At 44.9% G+C, this 26,367-nt stretch overlaps 2 protein-coding genes across 5 annotated transcripts in view; one reads left to right on the forward strand and one right to left on the reverse strand.

Annotated features, from left to right (window-relative positions):
- LOC121558615 (protein dopey-1-like) overlaps positions 1-1,251 on the reverse strand; it is a 34,648-nt gene extending 33,397 nt beyond the window's left edge. For 3 of the 4 annotated variants that reach the window (XM_045226028.1, XM_045226029.1, XM_045226026.1), the window contains exon 1: positions 884-1,251. The gene's annotated coding sequence lies outside the window, so the exon portion shown is untranslated. The remainder of the gene's footprint in view (positions 1-883) is intronic. The other variant, XM_045226027.1, reaches the window with a different exon arrangement.
- Positions 1,252-1,309: 58 nt separating this feature from the next.
- On the forward strand, positions 1,310-26,367 carry LOC121558612 (E3 ubiquitin-protein ligase E3D-like). Its single transcript, XM_041871999.1, has 10 exons — positions 1,310-1,646; positions 9,451-9,656; positions 10,870-10,960; positions 11,386-11,626; positions 12,429-12,501; positions 13,517-13,595; positions 13,844-13,952; positions 14,099-14,295; positions 16,229-16,367; positions 25,912-26,367. Exons 1-10 carry the CDS (start codon positions 1,570-1,572, stop codon positions 25,930-25,932), a joined length of 1,233 nt encoding a protein of 410 aa, XP_041727933.1. The 5' UTR covers positions 1,310-1,569; the 3' UTR covers positions 25,933-26,367.

Below are 26,367 nucleotides of genomic sequence, written 5' to 3' on the forward strand. Positions count from 1 at the left end.
GATCGTGCTGAATCATGAGTGTCTTCTTCTAGACATGTCTTAATGTAACAGATGCCTTAGGGATGGGAGAGGTAGATAGATGGGCTTCAAAAGACAATAGAGAAGTCAAGTGAACAGAGAGAGAGCTGAACAGAGAGATGTATGTGAGAGAGTTGGGTTCCAAATACAACCAAATCACATTTTATTTGTCACATGCTTCGTAGACAGAGAAATGCTTACTTATGGGTCCATTTCCAACAACACAGAGTTAAAGATAATATATAAATATATTTTATGACATCCCTGCCCAGTGCCTCACAATGAAATGTGTTCTTCATGGGGTGGGTGACACGGGAAACTAAATGACAGCCCTGGTCTTTGTAGTTGCAGCTATATGGATCTGTAGCTAGTTGGCAAGAGTTGAAATAGTTGTCAAGAGACAGCCTAATTTCATAATGACACCAACTAAATATATTTACAAGAATGCAACTTATAAAACACACGATTAAACTAGCTAGCAAGTCACCTATTTAAACAGATGTAGACAAGAAAACAAGTGTTATTTCTAAGGCTAACGACGTTATACACTTATCAAGGCGGCTGACATAACTCGCAACCAAACTTGAATGACATCACCTATCGTAATAAGTCTTGCGTGGTCAACAAAACCTGCCCCTCCATGTAAATATGCTACCTAGGTAGCTAACTCAGTCAAGGCAAGGATACAACACCCAGATAGCTACAATAGTACCAGGTAACTTAGTTAGCTGTAACGGTACAGCCTGCAACGACTAGCTTTGGGACACATCATCACACAGACTGACTAACTCCCGATGTTTTGTCCCAAAGCTAGCAACGATTGTCTGTTATTCCTCGGCCACGACACTCGGCGATAAATGCTTACCGTTAGCAGGATATTTGTAAAACACTGTCACTAAATTATTTATCCATCTTGACGAGTTAAGAAAAATAACAGTCTGCGCTAATTGGCACAGTGGGAAATGTATCCTTGCTAGTTATGTGATAGCAATGTCCGTATTGATGTTGCTGCTGCCGGGCCCCTGGCGTCGACTCGGTTAAACCGTGGCACTTGTCAAGTAAGCATACAACGCTCACGGGTTAGATAATAAAGTGTATCCTACATATTCTAAGATTGCGAGGTCTTTGCCTTTATGATTGAATAACAAACCACCATCAAAACCACACCTGCCCTACGTTCAGGTTCACAAAGCCCAAACAATCCCGTCTACAGCTGTCCCAGACTGCATTGCAGTTTGCTGCACGTCTACTTCATTTGTCCGACTGCAATCCATCCTAGCCGTAGAAAAGTTCCGGCTCGTGTTGATAGCTAGTGAAATATATGCCACAGAAGTCTTCACTGTTTAAATTGATTTATACGCTGATGATTTTTACTGCTACATTTACTTTAATTCACCATACTGACAATCAGATGTACGAAGCCATTTCGCGTTGAACTCAGTTATCGCTGTTAGAGCAAAAAGTAAACTGCACGTGTCTTTGTTGTTAAATAAGGTTAGCCAGCTAGCCATTGCTAGCACCAGAAGTAAATAGAAGAAAAATACAGACACCATGGGAGAGAATGCCAAAGGAGCGGAGGTGTTTCTCGAACTAAGGAAGCGGTTGCAAAGTGGTCTTCTTGTTCTCAGGTAATTATTTGCGAAATAGTTAGCAACCGCTAGCTCGGTATGTAGTCTTGGCTAATGTCAGCTAGTTGTGCTAGCAGGACAGGACAGAGGGTGCGTTCCTGCCCTGTACAAATTCTGCGCATAACAGACGTATAGAAAGGTATTTAACATCTCAAGGACCACCCACTTATGTGACATTTAGCCTACATTTAGAACATCAACTCCGGGCCATACATCAGGGACTTCACCAAGGCCTGGCTTTCGGGTTTGATTTTGGGTCAACTCCGAATCTTTTGCGCTGCTGCAATGGTGTAAAACAATTGTACTGTTAGTCAACTGAATGCGCCGCTTAGTTCATAGAGCTGTGGTTACGTGTAACTCCCGAAGTCATCCAACCGTTATAATCAGGGGTTTAGTGCTGCTGGTGCGCAGCGTAGCAACGCTCCGCCACTTCTCAGAATGGTGATATGTCTCGCAAGATCACTTAATTATTCATTTGTATTCTACATAACAAACCGAATATAATAGCGTAGATAATGTCAAGCTACTGTTATGTATGTAGAAGGATACTTTATCCTATCCCAGGTATGCCTTAAAGAGGTGGGGTTTCAAATGTCTCCGGAAGGTGGTGAGTGACTCCGCTGTCCTGGCGTCGTGAGGGAGCTTGTTCCACCATTGGGGTGCCAGAGCAGTGAACAGTTTTGACTGGGCTGAGCGGGAACTATGCTTCCGCAGAGGAAGGGGAGCCAGCAGGCCAGAGGTGGATGAACGCAATGCCCTCATTTGGGTGTAGGGACTGATCAGAGCCAGAAGGTACGGAGGTGCCGTTCCCCTCACAGCTCCATAGGCAAGTACCATGGTCTTGTAACAGATGCGAGCTTCAACTGGAAGCCAGTGGAGTGTGCGGAGGAGCGGGGTGACGTGAGAGAACTTGGGAAGGTTGAACACCAGACGGGCTGCGGCATTCTGGATGAGTTGTAGGGGTTTAATGGCACAGGCAGGGAGCCCAGCCAACAGCGAGTTGCAGTAATCCAGACGGGAGATGACAAGTGCCTGGATTAGGACCTGTGCCGCTTCCTGTGTAAGGCAGGGTCGTACTCTCCTAATGTTGTAGAGCATGAACCTACAGGATCGGGTCACCGCCTTGATCTTAGCGGAGAACGACAGGGTGTTGTCCAGGGTCACGCCAAAGCTCTTCGCACTCTGGGAGGAGGACACAACGGAGTTGTCAACCGTGATGGCGAGATCATGGAACGGGCAGTCCTTCCCCGGGAGGAAGAGCAGCTCCGTCTTGCCAAGGTTCAGCTTGAGGTGGTGATCCGTCATCCATACTGATATGTCTGCCAGACATGCAGAGATGCGATTCGCCACCTGGTTATCAGAAGGGGGAAAGGAGAAGATTAGTTGTGTGTATCGTCAGCGTAGCAATGATAGGAGAGGCCATGTGAGGATTTGACAGAGCCAAGTGACTTGGTGTATAGCGAGAATAGGAGAGGGCCTAGAACTGAGCCCTGGGGGACACCAGTGGTGAGAGCACGTGGTGCGGAGACAGCTTCTCGCCACGCCACTTGGTAGGAGTGACCGGTCAGGTAGGACGCAATCCAAGAGTGAGCCGCGCCGGAGATGCCCAGCTCGGAGAGGGTGGAGAGGAGGATCTGATGGTTCACAGTATCAAAGGCAGCAGACAGGTCTAGAAGGACAAGAGCAGAGGAGAGAGAGTTAGCTTTAGCAGTGTGGAGAGCCTCCGTGACACAGAGAAGAGCAGTCTCAGTTGAATGACCAGTCTTGGATCAAGAAGGTCATTCTGAGAGAGATAGCAAGAGAGTTGGCTAAAGACGGCACGCTCAATAGTTTTGGAAAGAAAAGAAAGAAGGGATACTGGTCTGTAGTTGTTGACATCAGAGGGATCGAGTGTTGGTTTTTTGAGAAGGGGTGCAACTCTCGCTCTCTTGAAGACGGAAGGGACATAGCCAGCGGTCAAGGATGAGTTGATCAGCGAGGTGAGGTAGGGGAGAAGGTCACCGGAGATGGTCTGGAGAAGAGAGGAGGGATAGGGTCAAGCGGGCAGGTTGTTGGGCGGCCTGCAGTCACAAGTCGCAAGATTTTATCTGGAGAGAGAGGGGAGAAAGAAGTCAAAGCATAGGGTAGGGCAGTGTGAGCAGGACCAGCAGTGTCATTTGACTTAACAAACGAGGATCGGATGTCGTCAACCTTCTTTTCAAAGTGGTTGACGAAGTCATCCACAGAGAGGGAGGAGGGAGGAGGAGGAGGGGGGGGGGGATTCAGCAGGGAGGAGAATGTGGCAAAGAGCTTCCTAGGGTTAGAGGCATATGCTTGGAATTTAGAGTGGTAGAAAGTGGCCTTAGCAGCAGAAACAGATGAAGAAAATGTAGAGAGGAGGGAGTGAAAAGATGCCAGGTCCGCAGGGAGTCTAGTTTTCTTCCATTTCCGCTCAGCTGCCCGGAGCTCTGTTCTGTGAGCTCGCAATGAGTCATCAAGCCACGGAGCTGGAGGGGAGGACCGAGCCGGCCGGGAGGATAGGGGACATAGAGAGTCAAAGGATGCAGAAAGGGAGGAGAGGAGGGTTGAGGAGGCAGAATCAGGAGATTGGAGGGAGAAGGATTGAGCAGAGGGAAGAGATGATAGGATGGAAGAGGAGAGAGTAGCGGGAGAGAGAGAGCGAAGGTTGCGGCGGCGCATTACCATCTGTGTAGGGGCAGAGTGAGTAGTGTTGGAGGAGAGCGAGAGAGAAAAGGATACAAAGTAGTGGTCGGAGACATGGAGGGGAGTTGCAGTGAGATTAGTAGAAGAACAGCATCTAGTAAAGATGAGGTCAAGCGTATTGCCTGCCTTGTGAGTAGGGGGGGACGGTGAGAGGGTCAAAAGAGGAGAGGAGTGGAAAGAAGGAGGCAGAGAGAAATGAGTCAAATGTAGACGTAGGGAGGTTGAAATCCCCCAGAACTGTGAGGGGTGAGCCATCCTCAGGAAAGGAACTTATCAAGGCGTCAAGCTCATTGATGAACTCTCCAAGGGAACCTGGAGGGCGATAGATGACAAGGATATTAAGCTTAAATGGGCTAGTGACTGTGACAGCATGGAATTCAAATGAGGAGATAGACAGATGGGTTAGTGGAAAAATTGAGAATGTCCACTTGGGAGAGATGAGGATTCCTGTGCCACCACCCCGCTGACCAGATGCTCTCGGGGTATGCGAGAACACATGGTCAGACGAGGAGAGAGCAGTAGGAGTAGCAGTGTTTTCAGTGGTAATCCATGTTTCCGTCAGCGCCAAGAAGTCGAGGGACTGGAGGGTAGCATAGGCTGGGATGAACTCTGCCTTGTTGGCAGCAGAACGGCAGTTCCAGAGGCTGCCTGAGACCTGGAACTCCAGGTGGGTGGTGCGTGCAGGGACCACCAGGTTAGAGAGGCAGCAGCCACGCGGTGCCTCTCATGAATCGAAATGCATATTACCATGAAATGGTTGGCATGCATGAACGCCTCACATGTTTTTATTTTTTTTAACCTTTATTTACCTAGGCAAGTCAGTTAAGAACAAATCCTTATTTTCAATGACGGCCTAACCCAGACGACGCTGGGCCAGTTGTGCGCGGCGCTATGGGACTCCCAATCATGGCCGGTTGTGAAACAGCCTGGAAACGAACCTGGGTCTGTAGTGACGCTTCTAGCACTGAGATGCAGTTCCGTAGACCGCTGCGCCACACGGGAGCCATGTAAAACGTGAAGAATTATAATTCACAATTGACAGTGATGATGGCCTAATTTATAATAAGGTAGGCCTAATTTGGTGTTTGGATTTTAAAAAATATAACATTTTCCTTGAGCCACTTACAGTATGTGTAGGCTAGGCAATCGTGCAATTTGGATGATGCATTGTATGTATATTCTAAAATGATTTTATACAATAGGCTTCATGTCGGTACCAACTTTCATTCAGAAATGATGACGTAATAATCATAATAATAAATTGTGCTCTGGTAGGCAACCTAAAAAAAAATCGCACTACACCACTGGTTAAATGTAAAGCAATTGCCATGTGTGGTCAACTGATAATACCAGCACCGTTTTGATTGAGACAGCGTCATTGCGCTGTTTTGAGACACGCATGGGAACTCATCTTGATAAATCAATCGATGTCAGATGTTTGTTTTCAGTGAATCTCTGTTTGGATGTTTGGTTACAATTAGGTTGGGAAATATTAGCTAAATTGAGGTGAGTGCTCATGATCTTTAGTCTAGCAATTGAAAACAATTCAGATCTTCTCTACACACACACACATTAGGCCTATAGCCTATCTGATGAGCTTTCCTGATGTTTTCCTGAACTTTCCAGTACTTTTCTGATGCATTTCAGTCACATAGCCTACTGATGCAAATACACATTTGTGCACTTTTCCTATAGGCTAGTCAAGTCATTTGACATGTTTTCTTATTGGTTAAAAAGGTCATAAGGCCTACATCGTTTCAATAACAATATAACTGGAACCACTATTGGCTTCATTGACTTTTAATTATAGGCTAGGCTACTTGCTGATATATTATTGTAACAGTAGGCCTACCTACACAATAACCTCATACAGGGTTATTGACCACAATCTATTTAATTAATAATAAGAAGTGTTGATTATTTGGCCTTGGGGAGAGCACAGTGCATGGAAGAAAACATAGCGGTGCTGCAGATAAATTGAAATGTGCAAATTATATAATTACTCCTGTCTCTCCAGAAATAAATGAGATCATTCAAAATACATTTTTACATGTTAGTCATTTAGCAGACGCTCTTATCCAGAGCGACTTAGTTAGTGAGTGCATACATTTTCATACTGGCCCCCGTGGGAAACGAACCCACAAGCCTGGCGTTGCAAGCGCCATGCTCTACCAACTGAGCTACAGGGGACTAAACCCTACTTAACCCATAAAACTGACAGTTTGTTTCTTATGCCTACACTGCCCCGTTGTGGTTTCTAACAGGGTAGCAGCTCATCACAGTATCATTCACACAAACAGGGAAGGGGTTTGGGGTGGGGTGTGTGGGTTTGTGTTGTATAAAAAAAAAACAGGAAATTAGTAAAGACGGGAAAGCCCCTCTTAGTACTCGTCTGCCTGGGTCTCCATCTTGTAGCCGTTCTCGTTGGATACATAGTCTTTCTCCCTGTCCCCCCTGTGCCTCTCCCGGTCCCTATCGCGGTCCTTGTCCCTGTGGCTACGCCTCCGGTCGCGGTCCCTCTCCCTGTCAGACCAGACCAGACCAGAGGAGCATAATATATCCACACATGATCAATATCGTCTTTTTTTTTTAAATGTTGTAGATTGTGTTTTGTCACATTATGAGCGCCTAGGCTCCAGTCGGGAATCCCACAATTGGGCAGCCCGCGCGGCAAATATCAAACCGCTGATTGTTGAGTTGTGGCTGTCAATGAACAGCAGTTTATAGGTATTTCGCAATATTTCAAAATACAATTGCGGGAAAAATCTGTTTGTATAGGTGAGTGCCACCGGAAAGTTGGTGGACTATAATTTCCTCATATTGTAGGCCTAAAATCTGTGTATCCTCTCTTTTCATTGGCCTATGCTATTGGTTGCATTTAAGACATGGGTGGGTTGTTTTATTGATCTCAGTAGGCCTATTTCAATGTCAGAGTAGTTGTCATTTTGATCATTTGTGTGGTATAAAAAAATATTATTGTAATGGCTCCAGTCATATAAAATGACGTAGAATTGCAGGAAATTATATTAGAAAAGGCCCCTTTTTTCACTGACCTACAACCCCGCTCTTCAGAACTGAGCCCCGAATGTTATGAAACTGGTGAAGGCCCTGCCCTACAGCAGATCTATTTGGCCAACATGTTCTCATGGATGTAATGCTATATTTTGACACCAGGTGGGATTGTGGAGTAGGAAATGAACAGTTTCTCATTGGGCTTTTTTAGATATTATCAAATGAAATGGGCCATTCCAGCTGTGGCAGCTAGTCAGACTTAACATGGACTTGAGTCCATAAAATATGGACTTAAGTCAAAATGTTTTGTTTTAATAGGGCTCTAATGCTGCTTTTCGACTGTAACAAAATCAGCATTAGAACCCTATTCAGACTTGAGATAAGTTTACTTAAGATGGACTTAAAACAAAACATGTTGACTTAAAACCATGTTTTATGGACCTAAGTCCATGTTAAGGCTACTTATGTCAAATCTGAATCGGCCCCTAATGAATCTTTCCATCTCTGAGAATAAGTGTATACTCTTCTCACTTAATGCTGCTTTTCGACTGTAACACCAGTGTTACACTAGTGTATACACCCTTATGCTATACTAGGGAAATTGTGTTTCCATTGTTGCGGCTGACAGTGATGACTTGTTAAGAGCAGAATCAACAACCTCTGCATAGGTAATCAAAACAGTTGCTTTGTGAGAAGGTGTTAAAGTTCACAATTTGCCATTGTTATGTAAATGACATCTGAAAAGTACCAGTGGCCTGGCTTTTGTCCAAATGAGAGCAGGTCTGCCGGAGCCACGGCCCAGTGAGACACGGGTGCTGGCCCGTGTAGATGGAAACAGAAAAGTCTGAGCCTTTTGGGTAAAACACTGGGGTAAATTTCTGATTGAAAATGCACCATAAATGGAATTGTGTCCAGGTGTTGGATCCTTTGGGAGCCCCTACATTTGTTACCTGTAAACATTATTGGTGGGGGATTCTGTAGGTTAGGCATATAGCCTAGTCTGTGCTTTGCTGCATAGCCTAATTGTTCTATAGTTGGATAATATCTTGTAAAAAATAGCAGGTTTACTGGTTAGAGACCCTTGTTTTACCAATCGCTTGTGTATTGTCTGGTGTGGCAGTAGTAGCCTATATTTATTTTATTTTATTTATTTTTATATGAAGTAGGCTTGTGTCAAAATATCTCATTGTAGACAGAATAATTTAGAGAGAATCTGAAGATGGTTCCTGGCAATAGTTCCTTCCAGTTTGTTGTTGCTTCCTCCACTCGGTTGGAAGTGAGAAAATTCAATGCAGCCGACCAAGTCGTGATTTTAAAGCTGTCTTCGCTTGGAAATATGTTTTTCTTTCTGGGGGACAGCACTTGTGTCAAGCATGGACGGAGACGCATTGCATGGCTAGTGAAAATAATTGCAACGAACCCAGAGATTGAGCAGAGGGCAACATATCATCCGTGCATGAGTGCATCAGGGGTGTCGCTGCAATATATATTTTTTTCTGTATTAGCCAAACATTGTACATGCACTTTCCTGTACCCACCACTATTTTTTTCTTCCTTCCTTTCTCTTTCTCACACACACACACACACACACACACACACACACACACACACACACACACACACACACACACACACACACACACACACACACACACTATATATATCTTTATTTCTCTCTCCCTCTCTCTCTTCAGTTGGCCTACAGCTGTTTTCCTTTGCCCTTCTTCCTTCAGAGCAGTGAGTGCATCCTCTCTCTGCACATATTCCTCTAACTCATTAGACTTCTGCTTTGAGCTGAGACAGCAACAGGCAGGAGGTAGAGAGGGATAAGGACAGGTTGGAAGGTTATGATAAATGACTTTAATACTGTCACACACACACACACTGGTCTACCATTCACTTGTTTATCATCCACTTGTCAAGGAACGCAGTCTCATTTGTCTGTCAGCCATTGTGCAGAGACCTGCCATTATGCTGAATCATTAATCCAATTGTATATGTTTTGTTACCATGTTTACCTGTGCTTAGCAAAATATGACACATTGCTTAACAGCATGTCTGCCTGTCTGTCTGTCCCTCCCTCCCTCAGGAGAGATGTGGCTAAGAGCTATGCAGAGGTGAGTGTTACAGGAGGAGATTCATCCCTCCACATCCGCACTCCTCGGGGCCTGCTAATCGTGGAGTTGCCAGCAGGGGTCAGCCTCGTGGAGGGCTCCTGCAGGGACGCACCTGGAGCAGGAGACGAGATGCACTTCAGAATGCGCCTCAAAGTGGACCAGCACACAGACGACACAGGTAATGGTGAGAATAGCTGTATTGACGCACTCAAAATGAAATGCGTGCACGTACACACACACACCACACACACAGAGACAGAGAATTACTCCCATGTAAATGTATGTTTCTCACATATCATAGCCTAATTACCATCTCCACTTCAGGTAAGACAGAACAGTATCAGCAGATAATTTGTTATTTATGGCTGATTTATATAATATATTCTCATCTGGCTTGAGTCAGTCTGTGGCTGTGAAGCCTTCCCTGAATCTGAGACAGTGGAGGAGTCCTCCTGTGTGCTCTCTGTAGCCTGATCAGCCCACACAGTACTGATCTATGAAGGACTGAGCTCATGACTCAGTCCTTCATAGATTGGCCCGTCATGTCTAAAATACACACACCAATAGATATACAGACAATGTGAATATTTGACCTGAATCAGCTGTAACCTGATTTTCGTGGAGTAATACTCGACCATCTTCTATGAGAAAGAACTGAGTGCATGTTTTGCTGCTACTGTTCAGGGATGCAATACATGGGTCGCATTTATTAAGGCACACTGTAGCAAACACGTTTTGCAACGGAAAACAAAAACTAGCATTTCTTATTGGTTCAGGTAGTCAGTCTGTTTTCTTCCGTTTGGTGTCAAATGAATACACCCCAGGTTTACTTTGTCTCACTCATCAGATCTTGCTTATATTAACTGTAGAGTCATTGCAGCACTAACCAGGGAACCAGAGGAGATTGCTCCCATGTCTCTCTCCCAGAGGCTGCGGAAGTTGCTAAACACTGGGGTGGTGGCGGACTGGCAGTGGTGAAAGCAGCTTGAAAGAAAGCGGGCAATTCATCTTTTTTTGAGCACTCCTTCTCTGAAATGCTTTGTGGATATGGGCCCAGACCCCTAAGACCCCAAGCCTTCATCTCTCTGTCTGCGTTCACTCTGTGTGTTTTCTGGTGTGAGGGAGTCATTTAGCGCACCACCCAACGGCCTCTCTCCAGCTGAGAGGAAGACGGCCCAGCCGACACAACACAAGGACAGCTGGTGGAGTTTTAATTGACAAATCCAATCAAAAACAGATTGATTGGCAGCTTTCTTCCAAGCTGCTTTCACCCCCGCCAGTCCGCCACCACCCCAGTGTTTATCGACTTTTGCTCCGTCTCTAGGTGAAGCTCTTTTCCGCCGATAAGTTTCGAGTTGTTTATGTGTTCTGTGGCTGCTCTCTCCTAACAGGAGCCCTGGGGAGTGTGATGGAGAGGCTGCAGGTCCACGAGAGTTATTGCTTCCACTGCCAGTCCTGTGGGACCAGGGTGTTAGAGGAGAGGTGAGACGACCACAGGGAGGAAGTTGGTTTGTTGGTTCATTTACGCCCTCCGTTCAGACACAGGAAGTGGTGCCGCTCAAAGTAGTGGAGAAGATGGGTTCAGTGAGGGAGATGGATGGCTGTTTTGAGCTAGAGGACAATGCTGTGCTCTGTCTCATCTCGTCTCCCAATGTCACGGAGACATTGGATAGGGGGATACATGCACACCCACACACACCTGCCATAACTTAGTGAATACATATGTTTGTGACGTTATGTCGTGGAAAATGGGTAGAACTGGAATATTGCATAGCTTTCCCTGTTAATGCAAATATGTTTTTGATTGATTCATGCAAATAGGGTTTTGATTGAACTAATCGATTCATTTCATCACAGTACAAATAGTCTCCATTGTATAACAATGTAATGTCATTTATTTTTCTCAGGGTGTTCAAGCGAGTGCTCCCTCTCCCCAACGGCAACTGGAGCTCCCTGGTGGATGACTGGTGCTGCCATCCGGACCCCTTTGCCAACCTGAAGCTGCTGCCCAGAGCGGAGGACTGTTTACTGGGCGACACTCACCTCCTTGTGCCCCGGGACAGAGGCTGTGAGGAGACTCTCACCCAGGAGCTCAGCCCCAGCCCCATCACCAACAAAATGGCTGACGGTCAAAATCAGGACACAGGGGTGAGAGGAGGCAAGAAATGAAGAAACCTCTGAGACAGAAGGTTTAGCCCTGCTCATCACTTTGATGTTCGTTAGATACATAATATAGGATTTTGGCATTTCACGTCACTCTCACTCCCTCCCCAATGTACTGTATACCTACCGAAAAGTAAAGTTAAAGCATTGGTCATTTTCAAAAGTTTCCCTCATGTTTGGAAAGTGTACTGTAGTTACATCAGCAGTGAATGTGCTTCAGGCTAAGTGTTAGTTGGAGACTATCTGTACACCCCCATCCCACTGGGCCTGAGACTGGCAGGATGAGATGGACACACTCTACTTCACTACCAGCAGCAGCTCGCAGCACTCCCTTTTTAGAGAGGAAACTTGAGGAGGCGGGCAGACAGGCAGCACATCAACACATATCGTGAGCCACTTTAACCCGAGCCTACAGCCAGGCCTGGTGTTTGAAGCCAAGCTTTTTTTCTCTCTCTATCGGTCACTTTCTGCCGCTCTCTCTCTCTCTCTCTCTCTCTCTCTCTCTCTCTCTCTCTCTCTCTCCCCATCACTATCTGGAGTGGGATTGATTTTCCTCTCCATCTATTAGTCACTCTCTGTGGCTCAGCCTGGGCCTTTTAGTGTGGCTGTGGTTGAGTGGATGGGAAGTGGAAAGAGAGACGAGGAGAGGAATTCTGCCTGCCCATTGCTCTCTCCTCTTTTTAGGCTGTTTGATTGTGGTTATCGATTTCCGTTTTGGAGGAACTTAAATTAGAACTGTGGGTTCTTGTCTTTAGCTTTCTTTTTTCTTTTTCTGTTCTTTTTGTAGAAACCCAACCGCAGGCGTACACTTGTCTCCTGTAAGAGCTGTACAGCCGGCCTGGGAGAGGCTCTGGCACCAGGTACACAACAGTAATTATAGAATAGATACTGTATATTGTCAATTTTTTTCAACAGGATTTTATTGATTTGCTGTCATAATACCCAACGTCATACACACACACACACACACACACACACACACACTGGTTGGGAGCAGCACAGCGTCGGCCTCCGAGCTGCACTGCCGGAGCAATTTTAGGGCTTAAATTCCTTGCTCAAGGGCTCAAAGGCAGTGAATGGCACAAGACCAGCAGCCCTTTGTTTGCCTGTTCAATTCCTACTTTTATTATCTACCCTGGGGCTTGAACCAAAATAAAGTTGCATTGCACTAGAAAAGATGCCCATGTTGTATCTGCATGAGGGTTTGCTCAATAATATCTTAGGCCTCACTCCCCCCTATCTGAGATACCTACTGCAGCCCTCATCCTCCACATACAACACCCGTTCTGCCAGTCCCATTCTATTAAAGGTCCCCAAACCACACACATCCCTGGGTCGATCCTCTTTTCAGTTAGCGGTAGCTAGCGACTGGAACGAGCTGCAAAAAACACTCAAACTGGACAGTTTTATCTCCATCTCTTCATTCAAAGACTCAATCATGGACACTCTTACTGACAGTTGTGGCTGCTTCGCGAGATGTATTGTTGTCTCCACCTTCTTGCCTTTGTGCTGTTGTCTGTGCCCAATAATGTTTGTACCATGTTTTGTGCTGCTACCATGTTGTGCTGCTGCCATGTTGTGTTGCTACCGTGTTGTTGTCATGTGGTGTTGCTACCATGCTGTGTTGTCATGTGTTGCTGCCATGCTATGTTGTTGTCTTAGGTCTCTCATGTAGTGTTGTGGTGTCTCTCTTGTCGTGATGTGTGTTTTGTCCTATATTTTTATGTTTAATCCCAGCCCCCATCCCCGCAGGAGGCCTTTTGCCTTTTGGTAGGCCGTCATTGTAAATAAGAATTTGTTCTTAACTGACTTGCCTAGTTAAATAAAGGTTACATTTAAAATAATTTTGAAAAATAGTTTCTCTAAATGTTGCAGGGACCCTGAAACTCTACATCACAGAGGTAACAGTGAGACCCAGTGTGGGAGACAGCCAGTTTGATACCTCTCTAGACAGGTAACTATGCTGCTGCTTCTCGGACTGGTGCATATTGCTAGAACATCTTTTGATACTCATCATCATATCATTCAGATACTCAGCTTCTCAAAGTGCAAATCAATGTAAATGCATAGTTTTTCATTATGCAGATGCCAGATATTACCTTTTGGTCTGACTACAATGCCAATGAGAGATGTAGAATATTATTTTAGACATAGGAAGGTAGAATTCATAATGAGGGTTAACCATGCCCTACTCATCCACAGGTCACTGTTCCTGGAACAGACCATAGCTGCCAGACTGGTGGAGCTGTCCTCGTCGCAGAGCATGTTTCGTTTCTCTATCCAGACCCCAGATGGAAAAGCCTTCATATTGGTAAGAGGTGTGTGCATGTGTGTGTGTGTGTGTGTGAGAGAGAGAGCTTGAAGTATGTGAGACAGAGATGGTGTGTGCATTGGTGAAATGTGTGTGACTTTAACAGAGAGGGTGTGAAGTGTTAAATGACTTCTTCTGATCCTCAGCTCTGGCTCCTGAACAGCGACTCCCTCATCGCCTCTCTCTCTGCCACACCGTCATCGACTGTCAGCGGTGATGCTGTCACCTCTCCCAGCCACCGCCAGTGTTCTGAGCGTCAATCACCAACTAAGGCTGGCAGCGCCGTCAAAGTCCTCTATCTCTCCTGTTCTCCCTCTGCCAGCACTAGCAGCACACACCAGGAGTAAGCTATAGCCTACATACCCATCTCCTGCTGAATGTCAGCCTGACAGCCTCTGCATTTCTGCTAGAGTATGATTTTTTTTTGGGGGGGGGGGGAGTCTTTCAGTGCAGTTTGTTCAGGATATTTGATTATAACGGGTATTTTTTGGTGTTTGTACTATTGGTATTTTTTTTATTATAAAATTGTGTTTTGCAACTGGGGGTGAGCCTAGAGAACAGAAATGAGTCACAGATAGATGTGGTGGGTGCTCCATGTTCCTCCATGCCGAGTTCCACGCAGGAGGATTCTTCACTTCTGTTATGATTTCCTTTTTCCTCTTCCTCTTCACCTTAGAGAAGTCTTGTTTTGCTTCGTAGAATGTGACTGCCCCTCCAGCAGACTGGCAGCAGAGCTGTAATGAATAAACCGTAGATGAAAGGAGAGGACTCCACTCGTCTCCGCACGGCACTACAGTTCAGCGTAGCTCAGTGCGTCACATCAATGCTGTTAACTGCATGTAGGATGGGAAATTGCCTGCTGTTTAAGTATGACACTAGCTCAGTTGTATTCAAATCTGGACCTCGAAGCTAGATTTTCATTCTTCCCGTCTAATCAGGGACTGATTTAGACCTGGGACACCAGGTGGGTGCAATTAAATATCAGGTAAGAACAGAAAGCCTGCAATACTCTGGACCTGCAGGCTCGGATTTGAATACACTAATACCCTACGCCAAGGCTCTCCAATCCTGTTCCTGGAGAGCTACCATCCTGTAGGTTTTCGCTCCAACCCTAATCAAGCTCACAGGTTGATAATTAGCTGGTTGATAAGTTAAATCAGGTTAGTTACAACTGGGGTTGGAGCGAAAACCTACAGGAGGTTAGCTCTCCAGGAACAGGGTTGGAGAGCCCTGCCCTACACTAGCTTAAACCAGATCACTCTTCTAACATTTCAGAAGAAAACAACGTGGCTATTGGCTGACAGTTTATATGAAGGAGGGGAAGTGTTAGAGAAACATCTGTTTCCTCTAGGCCTACATACTGTTACATACGTAACATGATTCATCCCTGACAATGTTTTAATTCATTCAGCCGTGTAAATCACGGCACACCGTCTGTTTTGGTTGAACGCACTGGAGGTGACGTGGTGTTTGTTGGAGATGCACACCAGTAATGTGTCTCTAATTGGTGGGAGAATCAGTGAGCCTCTGCTTAATTTAATTGTGGCTGTCACTAAGGGCGATGACTTGATTAGTGTAGAGTTGACGGCTGCAGAACTAATCTAATTCACTACCAGGGGTGTAATCATTAGTACAAACCAGAGCAAAACATTTTGCAACGAATACGAGGGTTTCTTATTGGACAAGTTCAGGTTAGTCCCTCCCTGTTTTGGCTCATTTGCTTTTGTTTGGACATGGTTCCTAAAGACTACACCCCAGATGGACTTGGGTGACCGTTTAATGTTGAAGTCTTATAACCAGCGCTGCATGTGTTAAGGTTTTCTTTACTGTAAAAGCAGTTGTATTCACTGTATACTAAGTGAGTGTTACTTTCTATACGAAGGCCTTGTCAGCATTGTAACTCTGAGTGTCTCTCGCAGAGCCGCTGCACAGATGGCCAAATGTATTGAAAAAACCTGGATCGCTTCCACAACCTGTGACAGGGAATCAATCTCTCCCTCACTTTCTCATTCCTCCATCCCTTTCAAACTCTCACTGTTCAACATTACCCAGTGATAGATTATAATTAATTATTTGATTAACATCGTAATGCTTCAAACTGGGATTTATATCCCCTTGCCTAGAAGATGTGAACGTCGGCGAGATATTTGACTCTGACTGATGCAGTGTTGTAAATTTTCTCTCTTTCTTCATGTCTTTCTCTCGGTCTCATAATTTTTATATTTCTCCCACTTTGTCTCTTTCTCTCACTCTCCCATATCTCTGTGTGTGTCCAGTGTTGTGAACACCTGGGAGAAGGACATCGGTGTCCACACCCTAGACCTGCCCCTGACCACATGCCAGGAGCTGTTGTCAGTGCTGACAGCTAGTACTTCCTGTCTCCCTCCGTCACTGCATTCCATGAACTCCTACCAGGTAAGAGGGCTTCTGGGTAATGTAGGCAGAGCTTCTCCCCTTGGCAGGAGGAACATGACACTGTTTGATTCCATATTGTTGATATCCATTATTTACAGCCTCTACCTACAGTGGGGAGAACAAGTATTTGATACACTGCCGATTTTGCAGGTTTTCCTACTTACAAAGCATGTAGAGGTCTGTAATTCTTATCATAGGTACACTTAAACTGTGAGAGACGGAATCCCAAAAAAAATCCAGAAAACCACATTGTATGATTTTTAAGTAATTAATTTGCATTTTATTGCATGACATAAGTATTTGCTCAGAAAAGCAGAACTTAATATTTGGTACAGAAACCTTTGTTTGCAATTACAGAGATCATACGTTTCCTGTAGGTCTTGACCAGGTTTGCACACACTGCAGCAGGGATTTTGGCCCACTCCTCCATACAGACCTTCTCCAGATCCTTCAGGTTTCGGGGCTGTCGCTGGGCAATACAGACTTTCAGCTCCCTCCAAAGATTTTCTATTGGGTTCAGGTCTGGAGACTGGCTAGGCCACTCCAGGACCTTGATATGCTTCTTACGGAGCCACTCCTTAGTTGCCCTGGCTGTGTGTTTCGGGTCGTTGTCATGCTGGAAGACCCAGCCACGACCCATCTTCAATGCTCTTACTGAGGGAAGGAGGTTGTTGGCCAAGATCTTGCGATACATGGCCCCATCCATCCTCCCCTCAATACGGTGCAGTCGTCCTGTCCCCTTTGCAGAAAAGTATCCCCAAAGAATGATGTTTCCACCTCCATGCTTCACGGTTGGGATGGTGTTCTTGGGGTTGTACTCAACCTTCTTCTTTCTCCAAACACGGCGAGTGGAGTTTATACCAAAAAGCTCTATTTTTGTCTCATCAGACCACATGACCTTCTCCCATTCCTCCTCTGGATCATCCAGATGGTCATTGGCAAACTTCAGATGGGCCTGGACATGCGCTGGCTTGAGCAGGGGGACCTTGCGTGCGCTGCAGGATTTTAATCAATGACGGCGTAGTGTGTTACTAATGGTTTTCTTTGAGACTGTGTTCCCAGCTCTCTTCAGGTCATTGACCAGGTCCTGCCGTGTAGTTCTGGGCTGATCCCTCACCTTCCTCATGATCATTGATGCCCCACGAGGTGAGATCTTGCATGGAGCCCCAGACCGAGGTTGATTGACCGTCATCTTGAACTTCTTCCATTTTCTAATAATTGCGCCAACAGTTGTTGCCTTCTCACCAAGCTGCTTGCCTATTGTCCTGTAGCCCATCCCAGCCTTGTGCAGGTCTACAATTTTATCCCTGATGTCCTTACACAGCTCTCTGGTCTTGGCCATTGTGGAGAGGTTGGAGTCTGTTTGATTGAGTGTGTGGACAGGTGTCTTTTATACAGGTAACAAGTTCAAACAGGTGCAGTTAATAAAGGTAATGAGTGGAGAACAGGAGGGATTCTTAAAGACAAACTAACAGGTCTATGAGAGCTGGAATTCTTACTGGTTGGTAGGTGATCAAATACTTATGTCATGCAATAAAATGCAAATGAATTACTTAAAAATCATACAATGTGATTTTCTGGATTTTTGTTTTAGATTCCGTCTCTCACAGTTGAAGTGTATCTATGATAAAAATTACAGACCTCTACATGCTTTGTAAGTAGGAAAACCTGCAAAATCGGCAGTGTATCAAATACTTGTTCTCCCCACTATAGTAGCTATCGTCGCGACCATTTAAAATAATTTTACGCACATTTTCGAAAAGAGGTCCAGAAGACGCTAGAGCACCGACAATACTGCTGGGTAGCCAGACTTTTTTAGTGCCCACAACAACAGTCTCCTCTACACTACAAAAGCGGATAATTTTGTTGCACCAAGGCAAGACTAGGAGGTGTTAACTTTGCTGACTTCACCAGGGACTCTCCAGAAACTTCCAGACAGTTGCACAGTAATTACCACCATTATCTCATCCCTGCCTCTTTACCTGTCACAGCAGCACTCACCTGAGAGCAAGACGTATGGTTGGAGAAGTTGAAGTAGCCTAACATCCACAAAACATTTGAAAAATAACGTAAACAAACATTTGAGCTCCTGCATATTCATTGTGGCTGTAAATAAGGACTCTGGCTCCTGTCTCATTATATAGTTATCATGGCTCTGGGTCCTTTGATTAAAACGCTTACTACTTACTGTGTTCACTTCCCACCACTACTACTGTACCAAACCTCTAGGAGACAGCTTCTTACAGAGCTCCCTCTCTCTCTCTCTCTCTCTCTCTCTCTCTCTCTCTCTCTCTCTGCAATATCATATTTTGTGTTCCTTCTCTCCTTCACAAAACTCTGTTACTTGCCTTCTGGGTCTGTACAGGGGAGGAGGAACTCATTTAGACTCTGGCAGAAGCTATCAATTCCACTTAGAGGGAGGGGAGAGAGAAAATGGAAAAAGTAAGGAAAGAAGTTGTCTTAAGTTTGTCGTATTTCAGTCTGATAGCTGTGTATGGTGTTGAGTTAGTAATTCCGTACATTCCAGATGTTGCAGAAGTCTTTTTAGTTTAAACACATTTTTTTAAAACATAGAAACCATCAATTGTCTATAGTTGCGATGCCATATTCCCAAAGGCTATCAAGGCTATCAATGTCTTGTCCTGACCATGAGTGATTATGCTACTGCTGAAAAGGGACTTGTTTTAGGACAGGGTACTTAGACTGCATGCCACTAAAATGGAGAAGAGACAAGACGGACTGAGGGGAGTGATGAAGAGTGTCTGATTTAGTCACTTAAATACCTCCACTAGAGAGGTGGAGTCACCTAGTAGTACCAGAGAGTAATGCAATCACATAGTCAGATAGAGTTACAGCAGATGAGGGCTGAAAACTCCCAAATTGATCATGTAGCCCTAATAGTATGTGTGTGTGTGGGCATGTGAAATGGTGAGTGTGCCTTCCAGTGCCAGTCTATTGTGTTAGCCCTTCTAACCAGATCTAGCCTCTCATTATTGGAGGAGGAATGGTGTGTTGTCTGGGCTGTTGTGCTCCACCTCCGAGCTGTGCTGCGGTGTAATGGGGTGTAAAGTAGTTCCAGTGCAGAGTGCCTCCTCTGCATCAGGGAACAGACAGCACAAGGGGGGCCAGTATGAAAAAAAACACAAATGTATGCACTCACTAACTGTATATATAAAAAGTATATGTATATAAAAAATGGACAGAAATAGGTAAGGGGCAAAATGCAAGAAAAATGTGATATATATATATATATATATATTTCAAGTCTCACCCTGCCGATGTCTTGCACACTACTGTGGCGCATTGTTGAAATCAATTACCTCCCTCGGATACACGTGCCTCGTCTCATTACCTCTGTGCCAAGGGATGCATGAAAAAGGGGATTTGTCGGAATAAGAATTCTCCTCTAACCCGCACTGTATTGTATTAGACTAAATGACTCCGTGTGGATGGTCCCCATAATTTAGATTACTCAGTCAGTTGCTGTGGCTCTCCTCAATCAGAAACCTCCCTCAGTCAGTAGCCTAGATCACACTTTCACCTTATTCCCCATAGAACACAGTTTCAGTGTAGGCAAACTGCTTTCACCTCACCATCCCATTCCCGTTCACACATATCATTTGTGTGTTTTTTTTCCCCCCTCAGATATTTTTCTCGTCAAGTGGAGAAAATAATATTCCCTCTGTCACCTCGCCACTTGATGAGTGTTGTGATAAGCTTCTGAAGCTTCTCTCCTCTAGTCGTATCAGCCCTTTTAATGTTGACAGATAAACACCCCGCTGTGAATACTACTACCTCTGACAAAAGAGCCATGGTACAGTGATAGAAAGAAAATGAACTGTACTGGCAAATGCAATCTCCTGGTACTGGAAGAAGTGTTTCTCTCAAATATAAAAAAAAAGAATATCCCTAGGAAATACACGTTTTTAAAGGAGGCTGAAATTGTATTTCCATTATTATAATTTGTTACTGCTGTGAGCTCACGACGAAGTTGTGATGAGTAACTGTTTCACCCCTGGGTAGCACATTAGCATATCATAACTATTCTTGGAATGTAGCAGGACCTTATGTCACTAATAATTCATTTAATTTGTAAAGCGTTTTTTTCTCACACTCAAGGCGCCATTAAAATAATTCTAATAATAAAAACAATCCAAAAAACAGAACATAGATACAGACAAAAAAACAAAGCTATATACAGGTATCATCAGGTCAGGAGGACATGAGAACAGAATTAGCCAAGGTCCTGGAAAGCTTTTCTGAACAACATGGTCTTGAGCTGTGCCTTAAAGGAGGACAGAGACTCTGCCCTAATAGTGTCTGGAAGTGTGTTCTGTAGCTGCGCAACTGAAAGCCCTGTCACCCATAGTTTTTAGTCTGCTGCGGGGCTGCTGAAGGAAGATGGACCTGGAGGAGTGAGGCAGGAGGATAGAATGAGGTCAGACAGGTACTTGGGTCCAGAGCTGTGGAGACCTTGATAGGTGTGAACCAGGATTTTGTAGTAGATGCGTGAGCATATGTGGATCCAGTGGAAGTTGAACAGCACTGGATTGATGTGCTCACGGGGGGAAGTTTGGGTGAGGACACGTGCAGCACAGTTGTGGACATATTGTAGCCTGTTTAGGCACTTTGCAGATACAGCAACAAAAGGGGCGTTAAAATGAAATAAAGGCGTGGATGAGTCGCTCAGCTGCAGGTTGTGATAGCATAGGTCATAACCTGGCGATGTTCCATAGATGGAAAAATTTGACTTTGGTCACAGTCTTGATGTGGACCTCAAACGAGAGCTGACTGTCAAATATCACACCCAGGTTGTGAACCTCACTGGAGGGGAGGACCTTGACACCATCAATATTGAGGCTGCTGATTTAGTCAATGATGGTGTGAGTGCCAATCAGGACAACCTCTGTCATTTTGCAGTTTAACTGCAGGAAATTCAACTGCATCCATGCTTTGATGTCCTGCAGGCAGCTGACCAGGAGTGCAGTGGCATTGGCAGTGTCAGTGTTTGTGGAGACATACAGCTGAGTGTCGTCAGCATAGACGTGAAAGCCCAGTCCGTGTTTCCTTAAGATGTTTCTCAGTGGCAGCATGTAGATACAAAACGGTAGTGGCCCCAGGACCGAGCCTTGAGGGGGACCCCCTGTCAGACCACAACTGTCTCACCTACTAGGACCAATGGCTACAAACTGGTAGCGAGCAGTGAGATCGGACCTGAACCAGAACAGTGTCTGACAGGCCCAGGAGCTTCTCCATGTGGTACAGCAGGATGGTGTGTTGCTGACCATGTCGAAACGCTGCACTGAGGTGCAGCAGTATGAGGATGTCAACCCCAGAGTTAGCATTCATGAGGAGGTCATTGGTGACCCTTACCAGGGCAGTCTTGGTGCTGTGTCTAGCTCTGAAACCCAACTGGAAGGGCTCAAGTAGGTTGTGAGTGGCCAGGTGGTTTTGGAGTTGGCTAGAAACAGCACGTTCGAGGGAGGAGCTTACTCGGGAAGGACAGGTTGGAGATAGGCCTGTAGTTCTGGAGGTTGTCAGGGTCAGATCCAGGCTTTTTAAGTACTGGTGTGACTGCGGACAGTTTGAGCTGTGGAGGGACACATCCAGTGGTGAGGGACTTGTTGATGATTTCTGTGAAAAAAGGCTCCAGAGCAGGTATCCAGGTCTTGACAAGGGAGGTGGGGATAGGGTCAAGTGAGCAAGTGGTGGGCCTCATTGTCCTAACCAGCTTGGTTACATCAGCTGCAGTGACTGTGGAGAACCTTGACTCAGGGAGCATAGGACTGGGTAGATCAACTGGAGAGGATGGTGTTTTGAGGTTTTCAATTTTGCTTTGGAAGAAGCACAGGTATTTGTTGCACTGTTCTGGGGGGGGGCTGAGGTAGCAGAATTGTTGACAGGTTGGAAGAGAACAGCACCCGGGAGTTACCACTGCCGTTGCTGATCAGTTGGGAGAAGTAGAATGTCCGAGCTGCATTTATGGCCTGTTTGTATTCTTGCTGATGTTGCTCATTCATCTGCGCATGTACGGTTATCCCAGTTATCTTATACTGTCGTTCTAGACGACAGCCAGTTGCTTTGAGAGAGCGTAGCTCCTTAGTGTACCAGAGAGAAGATTTGGAGAAAGACACCAGGTGGGTTTTCAAAGGAGCAACTTCATCCAGGATGGAGGCCAATGCAGTGTTGTATTGAACCACAGATAGTTCCACAAGAAAGTCAGAGTTGAGCTTAGGAGGCCGATAAATCAACACAGCGAGTACTGATACTGAGCCAGGGATTTTGAAAACCATGCATTCAAAAGGTGAGACCGCTAGTACTGGAGTAGACTTCACAGTGCGGTCAGTCCTGCAGATTACAGACGATCCGCCAACCTGTCCGGATGTGCGAGGACAGTCCAGGTAGGTGTAGCCAGATGGAGTGCATTGGTTGAGGGATAGGTACTCATTGGACTGAAGTCTCAGTGAGGCAGCCAAAGTCTAGACCTTATCAGGGACGATGTCATTCAGTAGTAAGCCTTTGTTGTTTATGGTTGTTGCATTTAAAAGCCTCAGTTGAATTACTTTGGAAGTTGCCTGAGGGGAAACCTGCAGAACTGGCCAGTGTCACTTATCATCCACATCCGGTGATCTACTGCTCGCATTGCGAGTGCACACAATAGATTTAAGTTTGTTCATTAGTCTCCTACCACCCCATTGTCCTCGCCGTCTGCATGTTTTCATAGGATCCCGTATTGCATAAGATTGTTCTTCAGCTCCCTGCACAGGGTTGTTTTAATATGTTCAAAACTTCTGAGGAATCCTTGGGTGTAGTGAGTGATAGTTGCTGCCATTTCTGTATCTTTTGGTCCAGTCTTTGGTGCAGTAGATATGAGATGAGATGATCTAGGAGGATCTGAGATGCTATTTGAATCTAAATAATTAGCTAGAAGTAGTCAAATATGTTAACTAATTTAACGTTGTTGATTAAAAAAGAAAAACTAGATATCTGTGTTCAATACTTGATTAGCTATAAAAAAACAAAACATTTATAAAAAACTATGCACATAAAATCACCTAAAACTAATAATTTAAGGATACGTTTGCAGGAGTAAACTACTAAGTCTGCCACTAGGCGCTATTGCAACCATCTATCAATGACAGCAGCTGGTTCAAAGCTACACACTTGAAAGCATTAACGTTAGAGGTTGAGGTTCACTCTCTTCAGTCAAAGGGAATAAATAGTAGCTTGTTTCTTGCTTAGTTTTTCTTGTATTTTTCTTTGGGGGCTTAGCTATTTTGTAGCACATTCACCTTTGGGCCCTCATTTGCTGTCACAGACTTATTTGTTATCATTTGTGTGAATGAGTGTTGATGCGGTGTGCAGGCTGAGATTAGTTTCTGGAGGGAGCCTTGTGTGAAGCCAATGCCCTCATCCATCATCCCAATATAGCGGTCTCACAGGAGATAGTCAGGCAGAGCTGTGACCCTCTTCCAGGCAAACAACCAGGACAAGGAGATGGCTTTGGTACTGAATGGGTTTGAGTTTTGTGTGCATGTATGTGCAAGACCTGTGTTTTTTTTATTGTTCTAAATGTACTGCTATGTCAACCATCTGACCATGAAAGAGAGGACCACGAGCCGACAAATATCTTAACTTTATCTGAGCACATTTACGTAAATGTCACTGTTTTTACCATTGTTTTAAAACAATCCATACAGTATACTCATCATAAGTCAGTTTCATTGTATGGTCCTCTGTAGCTCAGCTGGTAGAGCACGGCGCTTGTAATGCCAAGGTAGTGGGTTCGATCCCCGGGACCACCCATACAAAAAAAATAAAAAAATTATGCATGCATGACTGTAAGTCGCTTTGGATAAAAGCGTCTGCTAAATGGCATATTATATTATTATATTATATTTTGCTGGCTGTACAGTCGTGGTCAAAAGTTTTGAGAATGACACAAGTATTGGTCTTCACAAAGTTTGCTGCTTCAGTGTTTTTAGATATTTTCGTCAGATGTTACTATGGAATACTGAAGTATAATTACAAGCATTCCATAAGTTTCAAAGGCTTTTATTGACAATTACATTAAGTTTATGCAAAGAGTCAATATTTGCAGTGTTGACCCTGCTTTTTCAAGACCTCTGCAATCTGCCCTGGCATGCTGTCAATTAACTTCTGGGCCACATCCTGACTGATGGCAGCTCATTCTTGCATAATCAATGCTTGGAGTTTGTCAGAATTTGTGGGTTTTTGTTTGTCCACCCGCCTCTTGAGGATTGACCACAAGTTCTCAATGGGATTAAGGTCTGGGGAGTTTCCTGGCCATGGACCCAAAATGTCGATGTTTTGTTCCCCGAGCCACTTAGTTATCACTTTTTCCTTATGGCAAGGTGCTCCATCATGCTGGAAAAGGCATTGTTCATCACCAAACTGTTCTTGGATGTTTGGGAGAAGTTGCTCTCGGAGGATGTGTTGATACCATTCTTTATTCATGGCTGTGTTCTTAGGCAAAATTGTGAGTGAGCCCACTCCCTTGGCTGAGAAGCAACCCCACACATGAATGGTCTCAGGATGCTTTACTGTTGGCATGACACAGGACTGATGGTAGCACTCACCTTGTCTTCTCCAGACAAGCTTTTTTCCGGATGCCCCAAACAATCGGAAAGGGGATTCATCAGAGAAAATGACTTTACCCCCGTCCTCAGCAGTCCAATCCCTGTACCTTTTGCAGAATATCAGTCTGTCCCTGATGTTTTTCCTGAATAGAAGTGGCTTCCTCGCTGCCCTTCTTGACACCAGGCCATCCATCTCACTGTGCGTGCAGATACACTCACACCTGCCTGCTGCCATTCCTGAGCAAGCTCTGCACTGGTGGTGCCCCGATCCCGCAGCTGAATCAACTTTAGGAGACGGTCCTGGCGCTTGCTGGACTTTCTTGGGCGCCCTGAAGCCTTCTTCACAACAATTGAACCTCTCTCCTTGAAGTTCTTGATGATCCGATAAATGGTTGATTTAGGTGCAATCTTACTAGCAGCAATATCCTTGCCTGCGAAACCCTTTTTGTGCAAAGCAATGATGACGGCACATGTTTCCTTGCAGGTAACCATGGTTAACAGAGGAAGAACAATGATTTCAAGCACCACCCTCCTTCTAAAGCTTCCAGTCTGTTATTCTATCTTAATCAGCATGACAGAGTGATCTCCAGCCTTGTCCTCGTCAACACTCTCTCCTGTGTTAACGAGAGAATCACTGACATGATGTCAGCTGGTCCTTTTGTGGCAGGGCTGAAATGCAGTGGAAATGTTTTTTGGGGGATTAAGTTCATTTTCATGGCAAAGAGGGACTTTGCAATTAATTGCAATTCACTCTTCATGACATTCTGGAGTATATTCAAATTGCCATCATAAAAACTGAGGCAGCAGACTTTGTGAAAATTTAATATTTGTGTCATTCTCAAAACTGAATGTACATATACAGGTGAGAAAATTAATACTGTATCTCTTATTGTTACACTTTAGAGACCTAACTCTATCTATCTATCTATCTGAATTCTCTACAGGTGGCGTACATGAGACTGTAATGTCAGAGGTCAAGAGCCATGGATCCACCCATCTTTCCTAGAGGGAGGACCGGAACAGTAGAGTACAGTGACTTATCTGTCTTAGGCTGTATTCAAGAGGCATGTAAGGGAAAACCAAGTTCCTTTGACGAAGTTCAGGTAGTACGTACCTCCGTGTCGAGCATTTCCAAAAAGAATACTCATTTCGTTATACGTTTAAAGTTTTTTTTTTTTGGGACCTACTGAACATGACACTGATAGCTGCTATTAAAAGAATTATAACTAATCATTCCAATGGAATGTCTTGAGTTATTGACCTGCCCAGATTAAATAGTGAATCTGACTAACATGCCTGTTGAAGTGCATGTTTTTTAAACGGGGTGGGGGGGTAAATAATGTATTGTGTCATTTTGGAGTCACTTTTATTGTAAATAAGAATAGAATATGTTTCTAAAC

Source organism: Coregonus clupeaformis, chromosome 17 (genome assembly GCF_020615455.1).
Source record: "Coregonus clupeaformis isolate EN_2021a chromosome 17, ASM2061545v1, whole genome shotgun sequence".
NCBI classification, from domain to species: Eukaryota; Metazoa; Chordata; class Actinopteri; order Salmoniformes; family Salmonidae; genus Coregonus; species Coregonus clupeaformis.